The sequence below is a fragment of the Myotis lucifugus genome, unplaced genomic scaffold, assembly GCF_000147115.1.
Source record: "Myotis lucifugus unplaced genomic scaffold, Myoluc2.0 scaffold_320, whole genome shotgun sequence".
Taxonomy (NCBI): domain Eukaryota; kingdom Metazoa; phylum Chordata; class Mammalia; order Chiroptera; family Vespertilionidae; genus Myotis; species Myotis lucifugus.
In genome coordinates this window covers 231,277-258,490 of record NW_005871368.1, presented here as the reverse complement: position 1 = coordinate 258,490, position 27,214 = coordinate 231,277, and the positions used below count along the sequence as shown (strand labels likewise).

Here is a 27,214-nt window from a genome sequence, read left to right as displayed (position 1 = left end):
TTGTGTACTGGTGTACTGGAGGCGGTCCCTCTTTTCTCCAGAATTCCATATCTGACATCATCTACCACTTTCACAGGACAGATCCGAATTTGCTAACATTATCCCTAAGCTTCAAAATTAACACCTCTCCTAGACTCAGTAAACTAAAAATTTTTCTACTCTCACTTGTACTTTGGTCACAGTTAGCTGAGTCAGCAAATATTAATGCATGATTGCATGTCTGGCTACAAGCCGAGTGAAACAGGCATGCTCCTTAGTGAAACAAAACACGTGTGTGCGCGTATGAACGGATCGGAAAGGGAATGGCTATCTATAGAATACCGCCTGGGCACCAGACGCTATCCAGAAGCTATGTACCTCTAAGAACAAGGCCAGAAGGATTCCTGTTACCCAGGAGAGAAACCTGAGACGTGGAGAGGTTCAATAACTTGTCCCGGTCTCTCAGATCTACAGTGGCAGAGCCAGGACTGAAAGAGGCCTGTCCAACTTCAAAGCCCAGACTCTTTTCACACGTACTCGCCTTGGCATGCAGTTTGAGTGGCAAAATTCTTGAGAGACTGAGAACAGAGGGAGAGAGAGAGCGAGAGAGCAAGAGAGACCAGCTGCCCTTATTAATAAAGTATGTTAACCATATTATCCCATTTCACACGTGTTTTTCTTTAAACTCGCCTGGAATTTGTGGCCATTTGAAAAGGGTTCTATGGAGGCTCATATTGACATATATGACAAAAACAAGGTTAATGTGCTTAATGTGAAGATGGTTTTATAAGTAAACTAGAGGCCCAATGCACGATATTTGTGCAAGAGTAGGCCTTCCTTTCCCCGGCTGCCAGCACTGGCTTCCCTTTGGCACCTGGGACCCGGGCTTTCCTTGCAACCCCAGCTTCGTCCGGAAGGTCATCCGGAAGGACGTCTGGTCTAATTAGCATATTACGTTTTTATTATTATAGATAGAAGATATGAGAACATTACAAAACTTTGCCAAGAACAACAGGTAATTGATGAAGAAAATATGACAATGGCTAAGGAGAAAATGTTCAAATTCAGGAGTAATTTTCACTGCAAATGCAAATTTAAATAACCATATACCATTTCCACCCATTAAACTTGCATCTAGATATGTCTGTATGTGCATGGTGCTTGTAGTTTATAACACCCCAGGGTGCAGGGAGACGCACACTGTCTTACTCTATTGGTGGATGTATGAATCAGTACAACGTTTCTGGAGACTAATTAGGGAATAATTATCTAGAGGCTAAAAAGTATTCTTACACATGCTCTTTCACCCAGTAATTCAACTTTGGGAAATTATGCACAAAAAGATTTATGTACAATGAATGCTAATAGCATTTTTACAACTATCAAAAATCTTACAATAACCTAAACACATAAGTAAAATGGTCTACGTCTATATAACATTACCATGCAGGAATTAAAAATGATGTTCTTGACAAATACTTATGCATGTGGGAAAATGTGTTTTGGAGGTTAAAAGATGGGTGAGTCTTGTCTACCTCTTAACTGCCTTTTGTATTATCCAAATTACCTTAAATAATCACTAAGAATTCTCATAAGGAAAATAACTAAAAATTTTAAGTTCCCACCTATTCACATTAAACTTCCCCACCACTTTTTCAAATAAATAATATTTTATAATGAAACTCATTTCTGTATTCCTCAGCCTCTATCACTATCCTATAAGAGAAAAAAATAGTGGCATTAGTTGATTTAGGATCATCTCCACTGTCAGACCCATAAACCTCAACCTTAATGAAAGAGAATCATCATTCAAAACAGCAATTATCATTTGCAAGACATATTATTTTCTTCCTAAGAATCCTAAAAGATGAATGAGGTGACAAATGTATCTTCCTTTGATAAGAAAACAGATTCAGAGAACAGACGCCCAAAGTTGGAACTTAAACCCTGTTCTTCAAACTCATTTATTAATTCAACAAAATTGTACTGTGTCCCTATGCTAGGCTTTGGGGAATGGTGAGAAAGCCAATCATGGTCCTTACTTCATGGAGCTTACGGACTAGTGAGGCAGCAGGCGGAAATCAAAAAGCCTTCCCAACAAAAATGGAGAACCCGAGACAAATGAATGAGAAGTGAAGGGGAGTCCCCGAGGACTCACCGTGTCTGGGACAGGGAATTTGACCCAGTCATGGGAGAAGCAGCGGTAGAGGGACTGTTTAGGAAACATGCCCCTGAACGTGACACTGTGCTGAGAGCTGCAGGGGAAGAGAGTAAGGAGAACAGATGGACACACGCAGTAAAAACACTTGTCTCGATGCCTGAGGTGCAAGGAAACCGACGTGGCTACGGAGCAAGGCTGGAGGGTCAGGAAGGGGCCAGACCCCACAGAAGCCACGTCAAGATTCGTCATCCTTATCCTAAGAACAAGGCAAAGGGTTTGAGCATGGGGCTGATCCAATCTGACGTGAACGTTAAAAACATCAGTCTGGCAGTGTGAGAACAGACAGGGGGAGCCAGAACAGGTTCAGGCTGATCTGTTGCAATTGTCCAGGCAAGAGAGGATGGTATTTGGACCGGGGGGTGGGGGGGGCCGCGGTGCGGTGCAGAAGTAGAGCTTGGAGAAAGTCGGGGGTGGGGGATTTAAGATAAATTTAAAAGGTAAAATCCAATGGGATTTACTAATGGACTGGATATGGTAGCTGAGGAAGGGGACAATGACCAGAATGACACCAAGATTTCTGCTGTCGGACCCATAAACCGCAACCTTAATGCCCTTGAATTTCATGAGGAAGAGACAGTGTGGAAATGGTGGGACCCACTGGTCCAGAGCTCAGAGGAGGCCTGGGCAGGATATCTCCATTCAGAAGCCGCCACCACCTGACTCCATGGAGGATAAGGTCGCCTCATAGAGTCCAGAGGATGGAACCCATGAGCACTGAGGATGCCTCCACCACAGAACAGCCAGGTGAAGCACGTGAGGGGGGAAAGAAAGTAAGAAGAGAGTCATGGAAGCCATGGGAAGGTGGTGTTTCCAGAGGCCGAATATCAAGAACTGTGAAAGGTAAAATAAGATGACAACTAGAATATCTGATGGTCAGCTGACTCAGTGATGGGTCAGGAAGTATGGTGGGCGGTGAAGAGGCAGGAAGGATGAAGGGCTTTTCCTTAAAAAAAAAAACTTTTTTCAATTACAGTTTACTTCCAATATTATTTTGTATTGATTTCAGGTGTACAGTATAGTGGTTAGACAATCATATACTTTATAAAGTGTTCCCTCGATATTTCCAGTACCCACCTGGCACCACACACAGTTATTGCAATATTATTGACTACAGTCCCTATGCTGTACTCTACACCCCCGTGACTATTTTGTAACTATCAATCTGTACTACTTAACCGATGAACGGCTTTTTAAGAAGCTCAGCTATGAAGGAGGAGGAAGACAAGAGAGCAGGAGTACAGGGGGTAAAAAAAAATCAAAATAAGGGCATTGTTTATCTGCTTGTTTTGAAGGCCCTGGGTCCTTTAAAAAAAGGGGGAGGGATTGAGACTATGAGCAAGAAGAGATAACCGATGTCCTAAGGGACCTGAAGTGACGCGAGAAGGTAGCTCTGAAACAGAGGGCAAGGGCTTGAGTTAGAAAGAATAGCTCTTCCATTGCAGGGAGAGAGAAAGACAGAAAGGCTAATGGCCAATGCAGTTTATATTTCTGTGCTGCGAAGATAAGAAAGTTCCTTTTTGATGCCTTCTGTTTCCCCTGTAAAATCTGAGAGGCGGTGGGTTGAGGCAAGCGGAGAAGTGATGTTGCATGAAACACCGAGTTAACTGAGGAATTCCAGTGGGATTCCCAGGGCTGAGGAGCGTCCACTCATGCACCTGCCACCCTGAGCTCTTTCGGCCGCCACGGCTGCCTCGGGAGAAGCACCTCTGAGATCTTTCACCATCGCCAACTCTGCCACGGAATCTGCCTAAACTCTGCAAACCACTCAGGACAGAACAACTACGCTCTGGCAACACAGTTGCCAATTTTAGGAACTGTTTTAAAACATCTCTCTTCTGTTTTTGGCATTTCTGTGGAAAGCATCAAATACAAGCACCGGTTTGAGCCAACTGAGCATGTGGTTTTAGAACATGTCGGTCTAGAAACATCAGACTGGCCCGAATTAGCCCACTTGGTCGAGCTCTGCAGCACTGATGCCACAGGGCACCGATCACATCACAGCTGGCCTGGGTGAGACCACGGAACCTCGAGAGCCTATCCAGTCACCAGTTAGATTGACAGCTGCAGAGCCCAGAGAAAAGGTCTTGCACACACAAGACCAAATCTACTACACATGGATGAGCTAGAAGGAGCTCTTTTTACTTCTAAGAAGAAAAATGGGTTGTTGCTTGACTAGCGTTAAAGCACTGAAGTTTGATATATGGGGAGGGCTACTGGGAAGCATATGAATTGAATCACATCGCTTTAGACAAATCACTTGTTCACTCAACCTAAGTGGCACAGAAACAAGCTCCAGATGAGGTAAAAAGGTGACAAAGCACCACCGTCTCCCTTTCCCTGCCCACAGATCGCTAGAGGGTCACAGCTGTCATGATGTATCTCAAACCCCACCCTTCATCCTTTCAACCGAGCCACACGCCCCTGCCCTCTCTAAACCACGCCCTGAGCATCAGAGCACAACCGCACAGCCACATCACCTGGCTGCAAAGGGATCTGGTTAAAATGAATGAACTTCTGGAAAGATCATTCCCAGTGAGTGGGACTCACCAAATCAAGGAAATTTTCCCCGCTGGGATTTGAAGGTCTAGTGCAGTGGTTCTCAACCTTCTGGCCCTTTAAATACAGTTCCTCATGTTGTGACCCAACCATAAAATTATTTTCGTTGCTACTTCATAACTGTAATGTTGCTACTGTTATGAATCGTAATGTAAATATCTGATATGCAGGATGGTCTTAGGCGACCCCTGTGAAAGGGTCGTTTGACCGCCAAAGGGGTCGCGACCCACAGGTTGAGAACCGCTGGTCTATTGGAAGAGTGTGCCAGGGCTGCCGAGACAAAGTACCACAGACGAGGCCAGCACTGACAACAGAAATGAATGTCCTCACACTTCTCTGGAGGCACAGGGTGTTGCAGGCTCAGTGTCTTCCGAGGCCTCTCATTGGCTTACGGATGGCTGCCTCCTGGCTATGTCCTCACATGGTCTTCCCTCTGTGAATGCACACCCCTGGTATTTCCCGGGTATCTCCAAATTTCTTCTTCTAAAAATGGTACCAGTCAGATAGGATTAGGGCCCACTCTAATAGCCTCGTTTTAACTTAATCACCCCTTCAAAGGCCTCGTCTTCAAGAATAGTCACATCCTGACATACTGGACATTAGAGCTTCAACATACAAATTTTTTTTTTTTGGGGGGGGGTGTCACAATTCAGTCTGTAAATACTATCTTCCACAATTTGATTTCAACACAGCTTTCCAGCCTCAACGTCCCCAGCTTGCATACATTTTATTCAGGCTCCCTCTCTTCCTCCAATTCCCCTCTTAATATCACCTTCCCCTTTGGAATGTGCTCTCTGCACCGAAACACTGTTAGGTGAGAAGAAATGGTTTAATGCCTAGGTATCAAAGTCAAGGCAACATGAGTCACTGTTCCCAAAGCCATTCTCTTCTTTCCCTTGATAACTGTTTGCCCCTATTATTTTGATGAGTGACATTTTAGGTGGATTTTGTAGGAAATTGAAATATCTGAGGTATTTTGGAAAGAGTCCTATTAAGAGAGATTGATTCATTTATCAGACAGCGGGTAGGGAAAAGATACTGTTTCTTGAGCACCTACTGTGTGCCAGGCACTGAATAGGTTCTTTATACATTCTCATTTAATATTCATAACAATACAGTCATTTTACACAGGAAGGAAGCCAAACTCAGAAAGCTTATTAAGTTGCCCAAGGCCACATAGCTGGGGTTCAACATTTGACTCTAAACCTGTGCTTTATATGTAACAAAATATCCTACCTCTCAAAAAGCTAAAGGACTCAACAGTAGTTCACCTCTCCTCTTCATGTTTAAAAATCAAAACTGCATATAACAGAAATATTTCATCATCAACTAAAATGTATACAGGAACCACATAATATAGTTTATAGAATTATTTAATTAATTTTACATTAGTCTATATTTGAAAGATACGTAAAGAGTGGCTTTCATTTTAAAACCTATTAGGGGTTTATGCTTCTGGTCAAAATAGAGTAAGAGGAACGGGATCTTCCTACATGAAACACACGGGGGGGGGGGGCTGGGGGTGGGAGGGGGAAAAGGAAACAATACATAATACAACAGGTCTGAATACTTGGGGTGCCAGGCAATGTGATTCCCCGAGACAGAACAAAAAAATCACCATCCCTACAGTGCCCCAGCCTTCTGTCTTGAGCGAGTTTCTAGACTGTGGTGCAGGTAGGAAGAACCTGGCAAAATCCATGAGTTAAAGAGATGGGGCTGAAAGTGCAGAAACCATGGTAGTGAGCGTTCACAGGAGAGCCCCAAGGAGTAGAAAAACTCTCTCTAGAAAGAGCATTTAGGAGAGTGCAGAGGCTCACCCTTTGGTAGTCAGCTTAATATTGATCACATATGCTTATGAGAAAATACCCAAGATTGGGAAAAATAACCTATGAAGAGATTAGAGGTAACACTGCCTTGGTGTTCACATAGGGCCAGGAACACTACCTATTCTCACCAGGCAGGTTGGAAGACCTCATGATTCATGGGCATTGGGTAGAGTACTAAAGAGGCATTCCTAGCAGCAGGAAATAATTTATCCCATACTGTACACTACACCAGTTCCACCTAACAAGTCTTAAAAGCCAGATGTGGGAGGACTAAATTATTTCCAAATAACTTAAGTGCATCCCAGAACACTCAATAAAATTTATAGAAATACAAAACTATTAAGCACTCAGCAATGTAAAATTCATAATATCTGACATCCAATAAAGAAAACAAACAGGCCCAGCTGGAGTCAGGGTGACTCAGTTGGTTGGTACATTGTCCTGTGCACCAAAAGGTTGTCAGTTCAATTCCCAGTCAGGGCACATACCTGGGTTATAGGTTCGATCCCTGGTTGGGGAGCCAGCCTATCGATGTTTCTCTTTCACATCTATGTTTCTCTCTCTCTCTCTCTCTCTCTCTCTCCCCTCCTAAGCATGCTCCCCTCCAGAATTCATATGCTTAAGTCCTAACCCCAAGGTGACTGTATCTGGAGACAGGGTCTTTAAAATGTAATTAAGGTTAAATAAGGGCATTAGGATGGGTCCCTGATCCAATAGGACTGTGCCTTTATAAGAGGAAAATCTCCCCCCACCTCCGCATGTGAGGACAAAGTAAGAAGGTGGCCATATGCAAGTCAGGACAGGGCTCATCACCAGAATCTGACCAGGCTGGTACCCTGATCTCAGACTTCCAGTCTCCGATACTGAGAAAGAAATGTCTTTTGTTCAAGCCACCCAGCCTATGGTATGTTGTTGTGGCAGCCCAGCTAAGTAAGACACCTACCAATGGCGAACTTTTCTTCTGGCATGGAGAAGAATATATAATCAACAAAAAGATGCCAACCTTTTCCCTGAGCTTTACCAATATTTATTGATTAGAAATTAGAATTGTTTTTATCAAGTCACTAAGCAATGTAGCTTTAATAAAAGAATAGTGGGCCAGCCTCATGGGTTTCTAAGTTTGAATGGCAAGCATAAAACACAACAGACAACTGAGTGCCTACTATGTATCAGAAATCCTGCTCAACTCATGATTGTGAAGTACCGGTGTTAATCCGTATGGTAACCTTGTACAACTGTCATTTATTAATCCCAGAAGTTCAGAATCTACCCAGCTGCTAAACAACAAAGCAAATGTTTAAATGGAGATTTATAGGCCACAATGCAGAGCTTTTCCCACGATCCTCAACAGGCTAATGACATAGATTTTAATTATACGCCCATCTCTGCAGATGAGGTGTGTGCAGCCATTTGAGTTGGAGGAAGGTAGCCAAGTGTGGCAGAGAGCGCTTACACTGAGGCGGGCCCGCGTGTGCATCCTGGTTATCAACCTGGGTTTCCAGGTCATTGTTAAGTAGTGGGCAAGTGACCTCTCTGAGTGTGCTCGCTTTGAAATGTGAGTGATAAAATACCTACCTCGGAGAAATATAAAGCAGGGATTGGCAAACTGATACCCATGAGCCAAATCCAGCCTACCACGTGCTTTGATACAGCCTATAAAAACTCTATAAAATTCAAACATCCATGCCCATAAGTAAAGTTTTATCAGGATACAACCACACTCATTTGTTTAGATATTGTCTGTGGCTGCTTTGTGCTGCAGTGGCAGAGCGGGATAGTTGCTATAGCAACAGTATCGCCTGCAAAGCCTGACATATTTACTTCCTGGCTCTTTTTGCAGATGCCTAATACAAAAGAGAAATGAGCTATATTTAGGTTTATGGCAGAGTCCACGGCACACAGAAGCTCAAGGACAGGCAATCTAATGTCTTCCTGGGCTTTTACCAGCCAGGTACCAATTAGCTGGCATATTAAGTACAGGGTCTTGATTCCTAGGATCAATAGTGTTTCTACCACGGGAAGACCAAGCAATTTTTTAAAAGCTGATTAAAAAGACTTCTCTGCTCCTGCAGGGCAATCTCCTGGGGATGGCTGCCTGGGCTCAAGGGAACAGCAGGCCAAACTCGCATGTAAGTGCAGCAATCAGCTCCATCAACTGACAGGCCTGAACAAGTCTAGTTCAGGGTAGAGCATAATTGATTCCTTCCTAATTATCACCAGTGTATTTCCAATCTTGAGAAACACATCTCGGACCAGGGGAGAGCACTCATGTCCCTTTAGCTTTTTAAAGCCTTATAATAAAGAATGCTCTGATGTGGCTATGTACATGATAAAAATGACGAGAAAAGGGGCAGAAGGCTGGGATGGAAGGCAAGTTGCCTGAATTGACCACCTAGGGAGAAAGGTCCATAACCTTGTATGTCAGAGACTGTGAGGCTTCCCACACATCACACGCAGATAAAGGGGCAGAAAGCATGGTGACAGCCCACATTTGGGCATTGTGAGGCCAATCATGCTTCGTCTTATTTTGGCAGTGATGTGAGTAGCCTCTCAAATAGAACTTGACAGACATAACAGCACACAATGACAATCACAATGACGACACACACATGTCCATCACAGCATTGTTCACAGTAATAGAGGGGTGGGAGCAACCTGAGTGTCCACCAACAGGTGACCGGATAAGTAAAATGTGGTGGAACTGCACAATGGAACATTACTCAGCCTTGAAAAGCTAGGAAATTCTGTCATATGCTAATATGCTACAACATGATGAACACTGAGGACATTATGCTAAGTGAAATAAGCCAGTCACAAAAGGACAAATACTATGTGATTCCACTCATATGAGGTTCCTAGAGTAGCCAAATTCATAGATACAGCAAATAGGATGGGGGCTGCCAGGGAGTGGGAGGAGGAGGAAAAGGAAGTTGCTATTTAATGGGTATGGAGTTTCAGGTTTGCAAGATGGGTTACAGAGATCTGTTGTACAACAATGTGAATATAGTTAATGCTCCTGTACTGTAGACTTAAAAAAAATTAAGATGGGCCCTGGCCAGTGGTGCTCAGTGGTTGGAGCGTCCGTCAGCGCACTGAGGGGTCACGGGTTCGATTCCCAGTCAAGGGCTCGTATCTGGGTTGTGGGTTCCATCCCGACCCTTATGAGGTGAATGTGGGAGGCAACCAATTGATGTGTCTCTCTCACATTGATATTTCTCTCTCTCTCTCTCTCTCTCTCTCTCTCTCTCTCTCTCTCTCTCTTTTCCTCCCTCCTCCCTTTCTACTCTCTCTAAAAATCAATGGAAAAAATAACTTCGGGTAAGGATTAACAACAACAAAAATAGTTAAGATGGTAAATTTTATGTTATCTGTTTTTGAACACAATAAAAAAAATGATGACAACAATAATATTTCCACAGCTAACGCTTTCTGAACACTTTAATAGGCCCCAGGCATGTGCCAATAGAGATCATGTTTGATCCTTTCCAAAGCCCCACAAGGTGGGCACCAAATCTCCATTCTACCCAGGAGAAAAGTGCGGCTCAGTGAGGCCTGCCACCTGCCCCAGTCGCCCCGCTGCTGGGAGGCAGAGCGGCGATGTGAGGGCTGGCAGGCTGACTGGAGTTGCTCTCATCTACCGCTACCAGACCACCCGGCTAGAAAGCCGGCACTTCGACAGAATCTGGGAAGGAGACCAAAACTCTATGACACAAATCTTAAATTGTGAAGCTGCTTTACTGAGAGCAGAGGTAAGGATGCAGCTAGAGTTTATTGCTCTCACAGTGAGTGGCTCCTCCTCAGGTCATCCAATTAAGACTTAGCCTTGGCTTTTCCAAAATAGGTTCCCTAAGCTGGCCCCTGGGTGCTTTTCGGTCATGATTTCTGCTCCTGTGTGCTTTTATCTCATTGCACTTCGGGGTAAACTTTTATTTTATATATACACGAATACAGGTTATACACACACATATAGAAAATGTACATGTGAAAAGTGTACAGCTCACTGAATCTGTACAAACTGATTGCACCCACAGAACCAGCACCAAGGTCAAGAAGCAGAGCTTGCCCAGGGCCCCAGGAGCCCTTCGAGTACCCTCTGCAATCTCTTACACCATCCAGATCAATTTGTCAAAACAACCCAGTTTTATATTTTATGACATTAGCTCTCGGGTTGGGACTTTGCTATGGACAGGGAGCGAAATACAGATATATGGCAAGACTGGAATGGTGACCGAGAGCACGGCTGTCCTTAGATAGGCTCAGACTAGAATCCCAGCTCTGGCATTTCCTAGCTGTGCGCCTTTTGGGAACATGACTTGACCTCTTTAAGAAAAGGGGATTATAATGGGCCTACCTGGAACGAATAAAATACTCTGAGCAAACCTAATACGATGCCTCGCACAGAGTTTATTACTCTCCAGAGCAGGTGTTGGCAGATTAGGGCTTTTCTGTATTGTCAGTAAAGTTTTATTGAAACGAAGTCACATCCACTCATTGTCTACTGTCTGTGGCTGCTTCTGTATTACAAGGGCAGATATGAATAGTTATGGCAGAGACCCTCTGGCCTGCAAAACCTATATAGGGTATTGACTAGCTGGCTCTTTACCAAGGACATTTGCTGGTCCCTCCTTTAGAATGTGAGCCATGTTCACTGTGGTACCACAGGGACTGGGGCGGTCTGGCCTGTGGTAACCACTCCTGTGGATGCTGTTATTTGTATTATATATGACAAACACTATTTCTGTATCTCATCATTATTGGCTTTTCTGAATTTGGCAGTTGAACGTATTTCTAAACAGCTCTAGAAGGAAGCAGTGAAATCACAAAAATCAACCCAGATAAAATGAAAGAAGTCAGCCCTGGAGATGCCCAGGAAGATCAATATGTTTGTAAATTCTAGCAAAAAGAAGCACCCACAGATACAGCAAAGGCACTGAACTCGGAGCCAGAGGAACAAGACCAGAATCCCAGCTCTGCCATTAGCTAGTTGGCTGGCCCAGATATGGAACAAGTCTCCGAGGCTCAGTCCCCTCGCCACTAATTTACAGTTTAGAAAGGCAACTCCAGCTGGACCGGAACGGGGCAAGATATACTGTAGGCGAAAAAGCCGTAAGGACCCTGCAGTAATTCAGGCAGGGTTGTCAGAAATAAGGAAATATCAGGTCTTCAAGGGCTTTGAGAATCACTATTTTCACATAAAATAAGTTTATGAAACAATGTTCCATAGAACTTGCAACATCATATTGTTATTATTTGTTTCCTCGTCTGTCTTCCTAAAGTTGTGCACTTCTAATGAATGGAGACCATAACTACTTCTTGCTGTCACTTTAGATCACGTGTCTTCTACAGGATGAAGAGTGATGACTGACACAGTGTAGGCACAAAATCATTCTTAGATGAATAAATGAACCTGGAATTACATTCTGCCCCTCGGTGGTCATTTGCCACATCAGAAAAAGGCCGGGGAGTCAGGGAAGCTTCAATTTAACGTAAGCACTAGAAAATGGGCAAAGAGTATTTAGAGGTAGGAATACGTTAAGAAAACAAAACTTGCGCCCATTTCTAGGTACATGACAGATTCACTCATTTACCACCTCCCTCCTCTCCTCCTTCCCTGCAATGCTGTCTCCCCTTACTCGACGGTTCCCTCTCTGGTTCTCCTCTCTCTCTCTACTCCTTTGAGGGTCCGTCCTTGTTTATCCATCCCTTAAACGCTGGTGTTCCCCTCTTGCCTCCTGCTCACGTTCTACTCTCTCATCTAGTTTCAGAGCTTCAATTACTATTTAAAATAACTTTAGGATTCTTGGTTTTCAGCTGCGATCTCCTTCCTGTGCTCCAGCAGATACACCTACGGGTACTGCCCACTGGACATCTCCATGGACACCCGACTCCTCATGTCCTGGTGGAACTCGTGTCTTCACCTCTTTACAGACATGGTCTCTCTGAGGCTTTGCCTCTCCAGTGACTGGCGCCACTGTCCACACAAATGGCAAAGTGGGAAAACCCATGTACAATGAGCCCTCTTTCCCTCACACGCGATTCCATTCAATCATATCCCTAACCCCACCCCCCAAGCTCTTGAATTCATCCCCCTCACCCCGCTGCAGCCCTCTCTGTGATTCTGCCTCGGTTCTGTCTGCACCATCTCCCACCTGAGATGCTGGGAGCTCCTGACAGCTTTGCTGACTCCACTCTTGTTCTTTTCCAACGTGGCCACAGTTCTCTTTCTAAGCCATACATCGGCTCACATCGTGTTCCCTTTAAAACGCATCCACAGTTTCCCAAACGCATTAGCTGGGTACAGAACTGTGCCACCCAACACCATGGACGCCAGCTGCGTGCGACTACTGAGCACTTGGAATATGGCTGGTCTGTGTCAAATACACACCAGATTCGAAGACTTAGTGTAAAAATAGGTAAAATATCTTATTTATAGTTTTGGTGTTGATTACATGTTTAGGATATATTAAACTAAATAAACTTTTAAGTTAATTTCACTTTTTAAATCATTTTAAACATAACTACTAGAAAATGTGAAATTATGTATGTGGCTCATATTTCATTTGGACAGCAATGGTACAAAAAGTCCTTATCTTTCAAGCACCTCTCTCTCTCTTCCTTCACCAAAGCCCTCTCCCCCTCACTTCTACACTCTATCTGATTTGCAGGTTGCTGAACGGACCACCCAGTTTTGCAGTATCTGGGCGATTTCTTAAAACAAATGTTGTTTGTTGTCCCCACTGTCCAATGCCCCCTGGCTCCAGGCAGCACCTGTCACCTGCCCTGTACCGGTCACTGGATAAACCTGATGCCCTGCCTGGGTTATTCAGTCCCTGCATCTCACTAATATTGGATCTCCAACAAAAATTCTAGGGACTCAGCAGGTAATCAATGAAAGAATGAACAGAAATGCAATCAATGAACTTATAGTCTAAAAGGGTGTCTAATAAAAGACAGATTCAGATATAGCCTAAAAGGTGCCACCAGCCAGAAGAGAAATATATAACAGTAAGCTATGTTGTAAAAGAACAATAGGACATACAGGGTGGGGCACAAGTAGGTTTATAGTTGTTCACATAGAAAATATAATAATCAATAAATAATAATACAAGAATAAAGTGTGGAGGGCTTGTGGAGGGGGATGGGAGTGTGCTACAGGGAGTCAATGGGGGGAAAAAAGGGGACATGTGTAATATTTTCAACAATAAAAAATTTTAAAAAAGAATAAACTGTGTTTTGCGTACTCACAAATGTAAACCTACTTTTGCCTCACCCTGTATTTAGCAAACGTGATATAGTCAGACCCATGGATTAGGCAATTCCATGCCTTTGGATCTGAACTACAGAAATACTTGGCCATGAGAGCAAACATAAAAATGCACTAGAATCTTCACTGCAGCATCCTTTGTAACAGAAAAGATTGGGGACAACCTGTGTCCCATCATTTACAACAGAGCTGGTAAATTATGGCATATGCATTCACTGGAATGGCATAAAGCTATTTTAAAAAGGAGGAAATGAATTCTGTGTCCTGAAAAGGCAAGATCTCTGTGATATATTAATGGGGAAAAGTATGAAAAGCATACAAGTGTAAGAGTGTGTGTGTGTGTGTGTGTGTGTGTGTGTACTTTGATCAGAAGAATACATAAGAAACTGGTAAAGGTCCCAGAGGGAGAGATGAGGGAAAGAGTGAGAGGGAGAGAGCCTTCATGTGTATTCTCTTTGAATGTGCTAATGCTGTGCACACATTACTTTCAGAAAAAGATTAAAGACGCTCTCTGGGTGTTTTTCCTCTGTATATTTCTGTACGGTCAAGAAAAGATCCTGATTACTCCCTTCTCCCAAGTCAAACAGATAATAAAATAGCAACATCAACATGACACCCCTTACCGTGATCTTCTTGTGGTCAGGAAACTCGAGGCCAAAATAGTCGCCCTCCACGAGGTTGAGGTGGTTGCAAACTGCATCCAGCAACACTTTCCCTGGGGCTCTTTGCTGGGAAGAGAAACAAGAGGCGTTATTCCCTTGAGACAGGCAGGAGCACAGAGAGTTCCCAGACACCGCTCCCTGCCACACACACAGTGTCCCGTTATTCACATCTTGCATCAGTGCAGCGATTTTCAACTGGTGTGCCGCAAGCATTTTTAAAACATGTTAATACCTGATAGTTGGTCAAGGGCACCGACCTCTTTTCCCTTAGATTGTCAAATTAAAAAATGACAACAACAGCTGCCTGGTGTGAATGAATCAAAATTATACATATTTTTTGTCAGATTGGCAAAAAATACAATTTTTTTTGGTCTGCCGAAGAATTTTAGTAATTAGTTTATGTTTATAAGATTAAAAGGCTGAAAGTCACTGCATTAGTGTGATATATTTGCTATAATTATTGGGCCAACATTGACACATTACTATCACCTGAAACCCACTGTTTACATTAAGGTTCACTCTTTGTGTTGCATAGTTCTATGCAGTTTGACAAATGTGTATTATCATGTATCCATCATCCCAAAAATCCACTGTGCTTTATCCATTCAACCTTTATCTCCCTCCTCCTTGACCCCTGGCAACCATAAATGTTTTTACTGTGTTTGTAGTTTTGACTTTTTTAGATTGCCATATAGTTGGAATCACAAAGTACTGTATGGAGACTTTTCAGATTGTCATCTTTCACTTAGCAATGTGCATTTAAGCTTCCTTTATATCTTTTCCTGCCTTGATCACCTCATTTCTTTTGATCACTGAATATTCCATTGAATGGACCACAGTTTGTTTATGCATTCACCTATTGAAGAACACCGTGGTTGCTCAAGTTTTTATAATTATGAATAAAGCTCCTATAATTGTGTGCAGGTTTTGTGTGGACATCAGTTTTCAACTCAGGATCCCCCTGAAACCCTGCCCTGTGTCTCTCTCCCTAGGAATACGGTAAAACTTAGGGCTTTCTTCTCTTGGTTATTATAATACTCTGTGCAGACTCTCATCTAGTCTACATCTAGACTACCCATCCATTGAAGGGAAAGGCCATATTTTATTAATCCTGTATCTACAACGCTTAAAGACCAACCAATTTTGTTAAAATGAATGAATAAACAAATCAAGAAAAGTTACTCATTCCACAATATTATATAAATTAAAGAGCTATGAGTCTGTCTCTCTGATTAGGTTCTGAGTTATTTATTCACCTTTCTATTGCCATTGCCTAACAAGGCATCTGACACTCTAACAATGCCTGTTAAAATCAACGCTGCGTGTGTATTTTCTATACACTGAATCTATAAGCAAAGAGAATCCTATATAATAAAAAGCTAATATGCAAATTGTCCCCTCCATCTGGAGTTCGACCAGGAGTTCAACCAGGGGGCAGGGGTAGCCAGCCAACCATCCGCGTCCCCTCTCCCTGCTGGCTCAGCCTTATCAGCCCCAATCAGGGGTGGGCTGGCTGGACCCCACCCGTGCACAAATTTGTGCACTGGGCCTCTAGTATGATATGTAAGAAACCATTTTCTACCCTAACAGTTTAGAATCATATTGGTTTCCCTTCACTCTCCAGCGGACTCCTAGTGTCCCACTAGTAAAATAGACCCAACCCTACCACACAGAACAAACACTGAAAGAAAAATGTTTCAAAGACATGATCATCTCCAGTTACTGCTTTTCTAGTTTCACCTCCTCTTTGAGGAACCAATTAGTAACCCAGGAGACCAGCAAGTCCATTAGCCTGCCCCAGCGTGACCTGAGGAGCCATCACAGGTGCTTCAGTGTCCAGCAATAAAGCACCTTCTTTAAAAAAAAAATACTTTTCTTGATTTCAGAGAGGACGGGAGAGGGAGACAGAGATAGAAACATCAATGATGAGAGAGAATTGTTGATGGGCTGCCTCCTGCACACCCCACACTTGGGATCAAACCAGCAACCCAGACATAGGCCCTGACCAGGAATCAAACCATGACCTCCCGGTTCATAGGTCGATCCACTGAGTCCCACAGGCTGGGCCCTCTTTTTAAACAGCTACCAATTTATGCTCCCATAATTCCTCATCATTGAAATCCAGAAGATATTCACAGCCATCTAATGGTGTGTAATATTCTCCATGGATAATTCCAAACTCGCCAGGCTTTAGACTTTGAATGCCTGGTCCAAGGGTTACTGGTAGAGTCATTTTACTTGTACCGATCGAAGGCAGGAGTAACAGGCCATTGAATGTAACCCATTCTCTTCTATCAATCATACCCCACCCCCTGCTGCCCATATACACCTGCATTTATCCAGTGGATTGAAGAGCCACATGGATTACAGGTCACCAATCTTATTTTTCCTCTCTTTGGGACACACTGTGCCCTAACCAGTCATGCTGAGAGCACTTGGGAATTCCTCAGCCAAGCTAAAGCAGGTCCTGGGTTCAAGTTCTCACTCCTGCCCCCAAAGAGCTACACGAGTAACTGACACACAGCTCTTCGTTCTAGACCAGTGATGGTGAACCTATGACACGCGTGTCAGAGGTGACACGCGAACTCATTTTTTTGGTTGATTTTTCTTTGTTAAATGTCATTTAAATATATAAAATAAATATCAAAAATATAAATCTTCTGTTTTACTATGGTTGCAAATATCAAAAAATTTCTATATGTGACACGGCACCAGAGTTAAGTTAGGGTTTTTCAAAATGCTGACACGCCGAGCTCAAAAGGTTCGCCATCACTGTTCTAGACCCTCCTCTCTGTCTGGTAAAATCTGCAAGCATTAATAAGAACATTATAAACAAAGGTCTGGGCCTAAGAAGTTGTGGAAGCATTCCTATATCATAACAAGTTTGTCAAAGAGAAGACCACAAGCCAGTTTCACAATCCTTCTTCCTCACAACTCTTGACATTTCCTATTTGTTAAAAAACAAACTATCAATGATCTGACCAGCTGGCAAGCACTCACATTTCCAAAGAATCCCTGGAAATAAGTGAATTTAAGAGCTTCATCATGAGACTTTACAATTCCACGCTGGAAGTCCAAATAAACAAAAGAATCAATATACAATGGATGTCTTTAAAGACATGCTGTTCAACTAAGTGCCTCAGGCAAGGGGGACTTTCCACCTGAACTGAGTCAGCGGAGCGTTTTGTGAATGTATCCAGCATATACTGGTAAAAATAAGGGGCTGGAAATAGATGCCTGGAATCTAGCTGATGATACAAATCTGGTCTCAATTCTTAACAATTTCCTTAAAGTTTATTATGTTGTAAAAATCCTTTGTATGAAATGACTTCTCTATGATGCCAACATTTTTATATAGGGAGAAATGAATTTAGAGTTTGAATGATATTATAGCTCCTAACAATCATCATAAAACAGATGCCTGAATTTCCCTATGAAAGCTGGTGATATTCAGGGAGCTTCACTAGAAAGTATTTATGGTTTTAATGTAACCACTCCATGACAATTTCATGGGTAAAGTGGCCCTCAGCATTAACACCACAAATGTGTGCCGGGCACAATGGTTGAAAATGCTCCTAGACATCAGGATTCCCAAGCTCAAGGACCCAGTTCCCTTTCTTCTAGGAGCTGGGATAGAACTGCCTGGGCGTATCCATGCACAAGGGCCAAATTCTACCGAGAAAACATCTTGGAGGAGGGAAGAAGAGTTGCATCCTCATTCTTTATGAAAAACTACCCCTCTACTTCCTCTTCCTGTGGATTTTCTCCCTCAGTCATTCTCTACACTCGTCTCCAATGAATTTCTGAGCTTCACACTAAAAGTAATTCTGTTCAGAATCATATCACAGAACATAAAATGGATAGTGGTGGTGACCACACAACATTCTGAATGTACTTAATGCCACTGAATTATATACTTAAAAATGGCTGAAATGATAAATTTTATGTTATGTCTATTTTGCCACAATAAAAAAAAAGTGCAAGAGGAAAGGGCAGGGGAAAGGAACTGAGGAATAGGGTTCGCATTAGTATAATCAACTGAGGAGGGTCACTCACAACAGAATCTGTTTACTTCACATTAGATCTTAAAACAAGATTGAGGGGCTGGATCCGGCTCAAGCGGAGAGGCTGTGCAGAGGAGCCATCACATGGGAAGAGTGTGTGACTATCCACATGTGCACTAATATTTCTCAGCACAAAGAGCTCGTCTATGTGTCTGGCAAAAAAGTCATAAAATAAACATTGGTGGAAGTAACCACAAATTATACATTTGGTGCAGGCTCTGCACGGAAAATTGATGCTGGGGTTTAAAAGCTACCAATCCACTAGCCCCTTATTGCTAAAATGAACGTGCAAGTCAGTCAATAAAATCTGAATGGGGGTAAAAGTGGCAACAGTATAGATTAAACTGGGAGAACAGAAAGTAGAGATCCTGAGGAAAATTCAACTGTAAAGGGATTTTTTTTTCAAATAGTAACTTACTTTAAGATACACACACACACACACACACACACACACATTTATATTATGGCTATATAAGCTGTCATATATAAGGAAGGAAACCAAGTTATTTAGGCATCATTTGAAAACCTGAATTAATTATGCTCCAAAAGGCATTTGAATTTTAATCTAGTGGACAAATAAAATGGCTGATTTCAAACTGCATGTCCCTATGCTTTCTGCCTTTTGAATTGGCTTTTCACGCAATCCTACAAAATTAAGTTTTAGGAGGAGGTTTACATTCTTGGGGGATGTCTGGCAAGAAAGCACTGAATAATAAACAGTATGAACATTCACATACAGCTTCAAGCTATTAAAAACTGAACCAAAGTTGCTTTAGTTTATGGTGCTTTTAAAATATGTCTGTGCCTTCGGGTAATTTCTGTCCCATAAAGTTTTATGAGGGAGTAGTTCTTTTCCTCCTCTAAAAGAATAAAGACACAATTCTTTCTGGGTTGGGGGTGTCTTCTCCTCCCTCTCTAAGGGTCTGAAAAATGGTGCGTCCCACTGAATACGAGCTAAGGCTCTGCCTTTCTCATATAACCTCATAGACAAAACTATCAAGATGACCTTTGACCAGGTTTATAAAATCTGCATCTGCACAAGTTTCAGAGAGCTCTGTTTTGGGATCAATATCTCCATGGCAACCAGGCCATGCTCTCATCCAGCTGAAGGGAAGGGTCTCTTCTCAAGGGCCTTGGCCCCCTTTCTGCCACCATTAAAGCTTATTAGAATATTGTTCAAATCCCCATAATTCACTAACCTTCAACATGTGTGATCTTAGGCCGTTATAACTGCAGGTTTCCTCAGGCTCTCTGGCAGTGTGCCACCAGGTGAGTGGAAGTGTTAATAACTACTACGGTTTGGGGCACCTGGGGTACATTTATCAAGCAAGTTGCCCTGTGCCGGCGCTGTGCTAGGTGCTGTGGGAATGGAAATCAAGAAGGTAAATGCCTCTTTCTGAGTTGGGGTGGAGACAAATAACCAGGTAAATTAGAATATATGGTAAGTGCTATGTTAGAGGAGGCGGGTAGGTGAGTGAGTGAGTATTTGCTCTCTGGCATCTCTTCTTAGAAAAACACTAATCCTCTTGACCAGGATCAGGGCTTCACCTTATGACCTTATTTGACCTTGCTCCAAATCCAGCCATACTGGGGATTAGGGCTAGAACCTATGAGTTGGGGAGGGGGTGGGGACACAGTTCAGTCCACAGCACATGGAGTCAGGAAAGGACTAGAAATACTATCTACTTCCTAGGATCAATGAAAACTAAATAAAGCAATGACCCCAAAGTGTTTGGCAAAGGGTCTGGCCCACAACACAAGTTCTCTGCCATTGTTGCTGCTACCGTGATGGGGAAATGTTCGTTTACAGAATTCATGGCAGGCCAATGGGTTGACATTGAAGAGGAGGAGGTCCATTTCCCAGCCCCAAAGGCATGCCTCAGCATTGTCACAGAATGCAAAGCCTGGCTACCACATCTACGCGCTGTGTGACACTGTCCCCAAGGGCAGAGTCCATACCGGGGCCCCTGCCTATTCTGCCCTCGAATGCTGCTGGAGGTGGCTCCGAGCAGCACTTCTCTGATTTATGGACCCACTCATCATCTGTGGACCTTGATAAGCTGCAGGTGCTGGGGTGGTGGCTGAGGATCTGAATTTCTAACAGGCTCCCTGCTGCTGCTGGTGAGAAGCCTATGCTTTGAATGCAAGGTGGGATTGAAGCGATACAGCTGCAATCCAAGGAACCCTGAGGACTGATGGCTCCCATGAGAAACTGCAAGGGTACCAAAGGGAAAGTGGCCCTGACAACTCCTTGATTTTGGACTTCTAGCCTCCAGAGCTGCAGGGACAAAGCACTCATGTCCCGCACTGTCCCTTTCAAATAAAGGGCTTAAAACAGATTAATAACCCAGAAAACAGATTCGAGATAAAAACTCTGGCCTTCAACATTTCTCTAATTTGACAATCAAATATATTCAACAAGTAGTGGACTCATTATGGGAGGCAATTCATTGTTCCTGTTAAGAGGTGTTCCTCTTTTTACTATTGTTGCTTTGGATGTGAATGATGCTCTCTAACTGAAGCTCTTTTTACAAAATATTCTCTTTTGAGATCCTTCCACAAGGTGAGGTAGAAAGGGTGGGATTCAGGCTCAGCAGTCACACAGCTCACACCGCATCCACCCCCACCCCCACCCCCAGCTGTCCGTCCAGGGTGTCACCTTCCCCGCCCCTGTGCACACAGTCAGGAGCTATCAAGCAAGTAGAAGTTCAAAGAGAGTGCAATTTGAGAAATCTACAGGAACCCACCTATGTGTCTGTAAAGCACATTTTCTTAGAAATTTTAGCAGAAGGCCATTGCTAGACTAGACTCACTATAACTGATGGAAAGAATGTTGGGCTTGTGGCTCAATATGGCAGGCTGAATACATGCCGCTTTTCTCCACAATACCCAGGAAGCCTGCGGAAACAAACACTCAAATAATGAAAACGGGAAAAAGGAATAAATTCATAGAACACAGAGAAAATGAAAGGAGGGACAGCAGGTGAGAAATTTCTCCCAAATTCTAGAAGATGACAGAGGAAGAAGCTGACGTCTAATTACTGAAGACAGGAGAGAGAGTCGGCAACAGGAAGCAGCCAAATTACGCAGAACTCCCCCGAAAGTCAGAAATGGGAGATGCCAGGTACTTTCGATGATGCAGGGTAGAGTAAAAAACTTTTTAAAAACACTGTAATTTGTATCCTCATATAGCTAAGAGTTTACAACTTAAAAATAAAAACCCAGAAGGTTATAATGAGGAACATTTGGATAACAAGAAAGAGCTGTTAGAAGTAAAAATAGCAGAGCAGAAAGAAAACTCGCACTAGAAGAGCTTAAAGATACAGTTGAAAATTCCTAGAAACTAAGCCCGCGGACAAAGAGATGGTAACGAGGAGAAGACAGGAGACATTTAATGCTCAGTTCAACTTCCAGCACTTGAACATGTGCCTTCTGCACGGAGACACCCACAAGGGGAGGAAATGATGCAAGAATGACATAAGGATCTTAAGGGTTTAACTTAGATTGATAAAGGCCAGAGAGCCCGGCTGATGTAGTTCAGTGGTTGAACATCGACCTATGAACCAGGAGGTCACTATTTGGTTCCTTTTCAGGACACATGCCCGGGTTGTGGGCTCAATCCCCAGCAGGGGGCGTGCAGAAGGCAGCTAATTGATGATTCTCTCATCATTGATGTTTCTATCTCTCTCTCCCTCTCCCTTCCTCTCTAAAATAAAAAAATATATATTTAAAAATATATATAATTAAAAATAAATCTTTAAAAGACAGAAATGGAATAGCTGAAATGGGCGAGATGTTTCTTGTGTTGTTTGCCCAGCCCCTCAGTGACTGGGAACGGCTGTGTAATATAATTACTAAGAATACAAATTGGGGGCTGCCTTCTTGCCAATCCCATGGCAGTATGACCTTGGGCAAGTTCCCCTTTGGGCCTCAGTTTTCTCTTCCGTAGAGTGGGAATAATGGCTGAACCATCTCATTGGGGTGTGGTGAGGATTAAATGACATAGCAGACATTGAGCTCTTAGGATGGCATCCAGTACTCAGTAAGCTCTCCTGGGTATTAGCGATGCAGGAGGAGAAGGGGGAGGCAAGAAAATCACTCAAAAGCCAAACAGCAGACCTGGTGGTAGCCTGGTCAGCACACGGTGTGATCACGATGGTTGTGCAATGCCAACCAGAGCAAGAACAGGAACTGCAACCTTAAGACCCAAGTCTGGGGAACCGGGACAAGGCCTTCATTCTGGGAGAACGTAGCTAAATGTTTAGGCCTGCCCATCCACTGGGTCCACAAGCGCAGCGATTCTTTCTCCTGCCTGTGGCTCCAGGGGTGGCCACGCCGTCTGCCAGGACACACTGTGCTCCTTGTTCCCCTCTGCACGGAGACCCAGCGTTCAGAACACTCATTAAACACACTTCAGATTGGGTTTCAGAGTCCCGACTCCAGGCCAAGAGGAGAATGGGCCCTTTCAGCTCCTTCGCTGTAATTTAGCTACGTTAAAACCACAGCGTCATTCATATAGAACCGCCCTTCTTCCTTCACGCCAAGGCTGTGTGATGTGTGTGTGCGTGTGTACATGCATATACGTGCGTGCGCACACATACTCAAGAAGTAGTGGATTTCTGCTGCTATCTTGCAAACCTGTAATGCAGTGAGCAAAAGAAAAAATGTCTATGGAGAATTCAGCTATTCAGAATGCTGGCTTAATCTGCTCTTCACCTTGAGCAATTCATTGTCTTTTAATCACTTTTAGAAGGAGATGAGTAAAAATTTCCAAAATTTAACAACGACAACAAAAATTTTTGCATAACCTCTTGCTACTTTAAATATCCATTAGGCAGGGAATAAACTATCCCACAAATAATGAATAAGGCGAGCAGAAACCAGATTATGACTCAAGGAAAGCATTACACCCTTCCCAGCAACAGAAGAATGCGTGCATTTTCCTTATGTCTATTTCGTTTGGCACTTTTCTCTTTGGGTTCAGTGGTCTAATTAAACCTCAAAAGTGCATCAGCCTGCTGAGCCTGAACTTTCTGAAAATACACCTGGTATCACACACTTGGCTTCCAACATTAGTATTTCGAGGGAAAATGTAAGGTATGTACTTCATTGAATTTAGCTTAGCGTCTGAACAGCAAGGTAAAGACTGTAGAACAAAGCCACCCAATGTGGCTCCCGGTTCCCGCCTTTCCCCGGCCTCTTCTACCATGCTTCTGAAGTACAGACTTCCTCCAAAACCAATCTCTAAGGTTCCTGGAGAACCTCTAAGAACATTAAATGAAAGAAAACTACTCTGTTAGATGTTAACAGACACTTTAATCAGAAAACATTTTTAGTGTTTTTCAATTAGTCAGTGGGGAGAATGGGAACATTTTCTCAATCCTGAACAGAGAATTTAAAATTATTTTTATAGCGTAAGGCTTTTAAATTTGAAAATATGTAAATCATGGCTTTCAGGCTCCTTTAAGAATTCTTGGCTCTGGAGTACCCAGAAAACCTCCGGAACCAATACTATTTATTTTTCATTCTTTTTCGGATACTTTTCAGGTTTCATGTTCTGTTCACAGTGGAAGTAACTGAGGTGGGAGTGGGCTCCAGCTCCAGGTTTGTGTATCTGCAAGGCGGTCCGAGTTGAAATCATAAAGTTAATACTTCTCTCCCTTTAAAAAACTGGAATGCTCAGATTAAGGTAAGCACACACTAGATTTAGGGCAAAGAAAGCTTACAAATAAGTCTATAATAAAGGTACAAGAAGCATATGCAATAAAGACAGAAAGCAGATGATACAGAAAGTAGGGCCTGGGAGGAGGTAGGGATGGGAGTTCTTATTCAGTGGGCACAGAGTTTCAGTTTGGGAAGACAGAGAGGGCGATGGAGATGGATGGTGGTGATAGGTGCACAACAAGGTGAATGTACTTAATGCCACTGAACTGTACACTTACAAACACTTAAAATAAATGTAAATATTATGTTATGTGTGTTTCATCACAATGCTGAAAAAATTAAAAAATATTGAAAATCTATTGAAAGGACTGGTAAATTTAGGGGGGGGGGGCGCGGGAGAGAAAACCAAGCACCATAAAAAGAATTTTCATTATAAAAATAGAGGGAAACCTAACTTTTGCATCTCTTCCAATAAATAAGGCTATTACTATCTATACTAATAAAAGGGTAATATGCCAATGAGACCAGATAGACCGGACATCTTCCAGATGTCCTTCTGGACAAAGCCGCAGTGGCTGCGAGGGCTGAGGGCAGGCAGCCACAATGGCCGGCAGTGGCGGCAGCAGCGGGGTGATGGGGGCGGCGCCTTCCCCTGATTGGCCCAGTCGCCTCCCACAGAGGGAGGCCAGACTGTGGCTTATGCCCGCTCCCCAGGGGGAGCAGGCCTAAGCCGTCAGTAGGATATCCCCTGAAGGCTCCTGGACTGTGAGAGGGGGCAGGCCAGGCTGAGGGACACCCCCCCCTGCCCCCCATACCGCGAATTTCCGTGCACCGGGCCTCTATAGTTAGGTATAAAAATGTATGAGATTACATTTGCGAGCAGTACAGAGTGAGTTTCACTGGGTCATAATTTCGATGCCTGATTTGTCACTTACCATCTATGTGGTCTGGGCAAGTTAAATGGCCTCCCTGGGCATGGATTTTCCCTCTGAACAATGGAATAATAATACCCCCTAAAGAAGTAGCTAGGATAAGCAAATGAGATGAAGACACATAAAGTGCCCACATTTAGAAGGTACTCAATAAACCATTATACTTCATTTTTAATTGAAACCTTTGCCAGGTTATTTCCAAAGTTTGGTAGCTATGCAAACTCCCTCTTGAGTATTTCTAAGCCTTACTACACTTTAACCGCCATAAAATAAAATGTATACTTTCCCTTATATTCCAGTACCTTTTGATGAGGGGTTGAGGAATGAGATAGTGTCTATAAGAGAGAGTGGTGGGTGGGGGTTAGGAGGGCTCTGTTATGATCAATGAACTGGAAAACCACTAAAAAGCAAAAAAAAAATTATGTGTTCACTGTTGATGACAGTCCCTTCCCACCAGCACCTTGCTAGAGTAAGACAAACCCTAAGCACACAGACCCTAGATTTGCGAAAAAGAAACAAATAAGTATATAGCAAAAGCATGGAAAGTGCATCCAAAAATACTCGGCCAGAAGGACTGCCAAGAGTCTGAATTAAACACATTTTTCCTTTAAGTATCAGACAACAAGCCCCTTGAGTGCTAATAAACCGCAGTGCTGACAAACACGATCATTCTGCATGGCGGACGTCACAGATTCTCTAAGTTTTTACAAACTTAATAGGAAGGAATGCTGGTCAGCAGCCAGGATTTAATTAAGGAACTAATTCTAGCACAGCCATGATTCCGAGGGGACTCTGAAAACCAGGTTCACCTGGAAACTTCAGATCACCCACACCCTCAAACGCCTCTACGCATGGAGTCTCACACGCATGAAGAGTTTGGGGAAGCATCGCTCAATGATTGATTCACACCCACTGTCCTGGCACACAAGAACTTGGAAACCACTCGGCTTACTTTTTATAACATTCTCCTCAAATTTACCTGTTTGAACACCTTGATGAAATGTTTTCATGACAATCCCCTTGTATTTCTCTGCTGCATTTGACCTCGGTCACTTACAACTACTATCTGACTTACCCATAAAAAATTCCCCAAAAGCTTCTCAGCTCTATCGGAAACAGTCATCTTCTACTAAATCAGATGTGTCACTTCTCTGCTCAAAACTCAGAGTAAATGCCAGAGTCCTCACAATGGAAAGCAAAATCCTGGGACATGTGCTCCACCCCATGTCACCTGTCCAAGCTCATATCAAATTTCTCTGCCTCTCACTTACTCAGCTCCAGCCACACAGGCCTCCTGGCTGCTTTCTGAGCATATCAGACACACACCTGCCTCAGGGCCTTTGCACTGATTACTCCCTCTGCCTGGACCACTTTCTCCCCCAGAAATCTTCACGGATGAGTCCCTCACCTCTTTCCAATCTTTACACAAATGCTGGCTTTTCAGTAGGGCTGACCCTAAACACCCTACTTAAAACTGTACTTTGCCCCCCACATCTCCACCCCCCTTATTCTGCTCTATTTCTTTTCATTTTTCACTTTCACTTATCACTCTGTAGCATCCCAAACAATGAATTTCTTTATAGTGGTTCTTACACGTGGCTGTCTTTCTCTGATAGACGGCAGGCTCTGCTAGCACATGGATCTTCATCTGTTTTGTTCATCAGAACAGCATGAGACGCAGTGGGTGCGCATAAAGATTTGCTGAATGGATGAATGAATGGAAACACTTTAAACCTACAATTCTCATGGAGAGACTATAATAGCACAGTCTTTAACAAACACAACAATAAGCTGGGGTCTAGATGCTAAAGCCAATTTGAATATATTTTTACTTCAAGAAACTGTTGCTCAAACAGCTGACAGCTTCCAAAAGCCATAAAAGCAAATCACTCATGAAAGGCCAACCATAGGGAAAACGTTAAAAGGAAAATGAGAAGATAAAGAATGACATTCTACGGATCAGGGAACATACGTCAAACTGGCGACAGTACACAAGACTGGACTGGCAGGGAAACTGTCTCTTCACCAGCATTAACTGGCCATGTG

At 43.2% G+C, this 27,214-nt stretch overlaps 1 protein-coding gene across 1 annotated transcript in view; it reads right to left on the bottom strand.

Moving 5' to 3' along the window:
- FARP1 (FERM, ARH/RhoGEF and pleckstrin domain protein 1) overlaps positions 1 to 27,214 on the bottom strand; it is a 224,164-nt gene that overhangs the window by 81,176 nt on the left and 115,774 nt on the right. Inside the window, exon 2 of the mRNA XM_023764187.1 lies at positions 14,470 to 14,574. Coding sequence (XP_023619955.1) covers positions 14,470 to 14,574 — 105 coding nt within the window. The remainder of the gene's footprint in view (positions 1 to 14,469; positions 14,575 to 27,214) is intronic.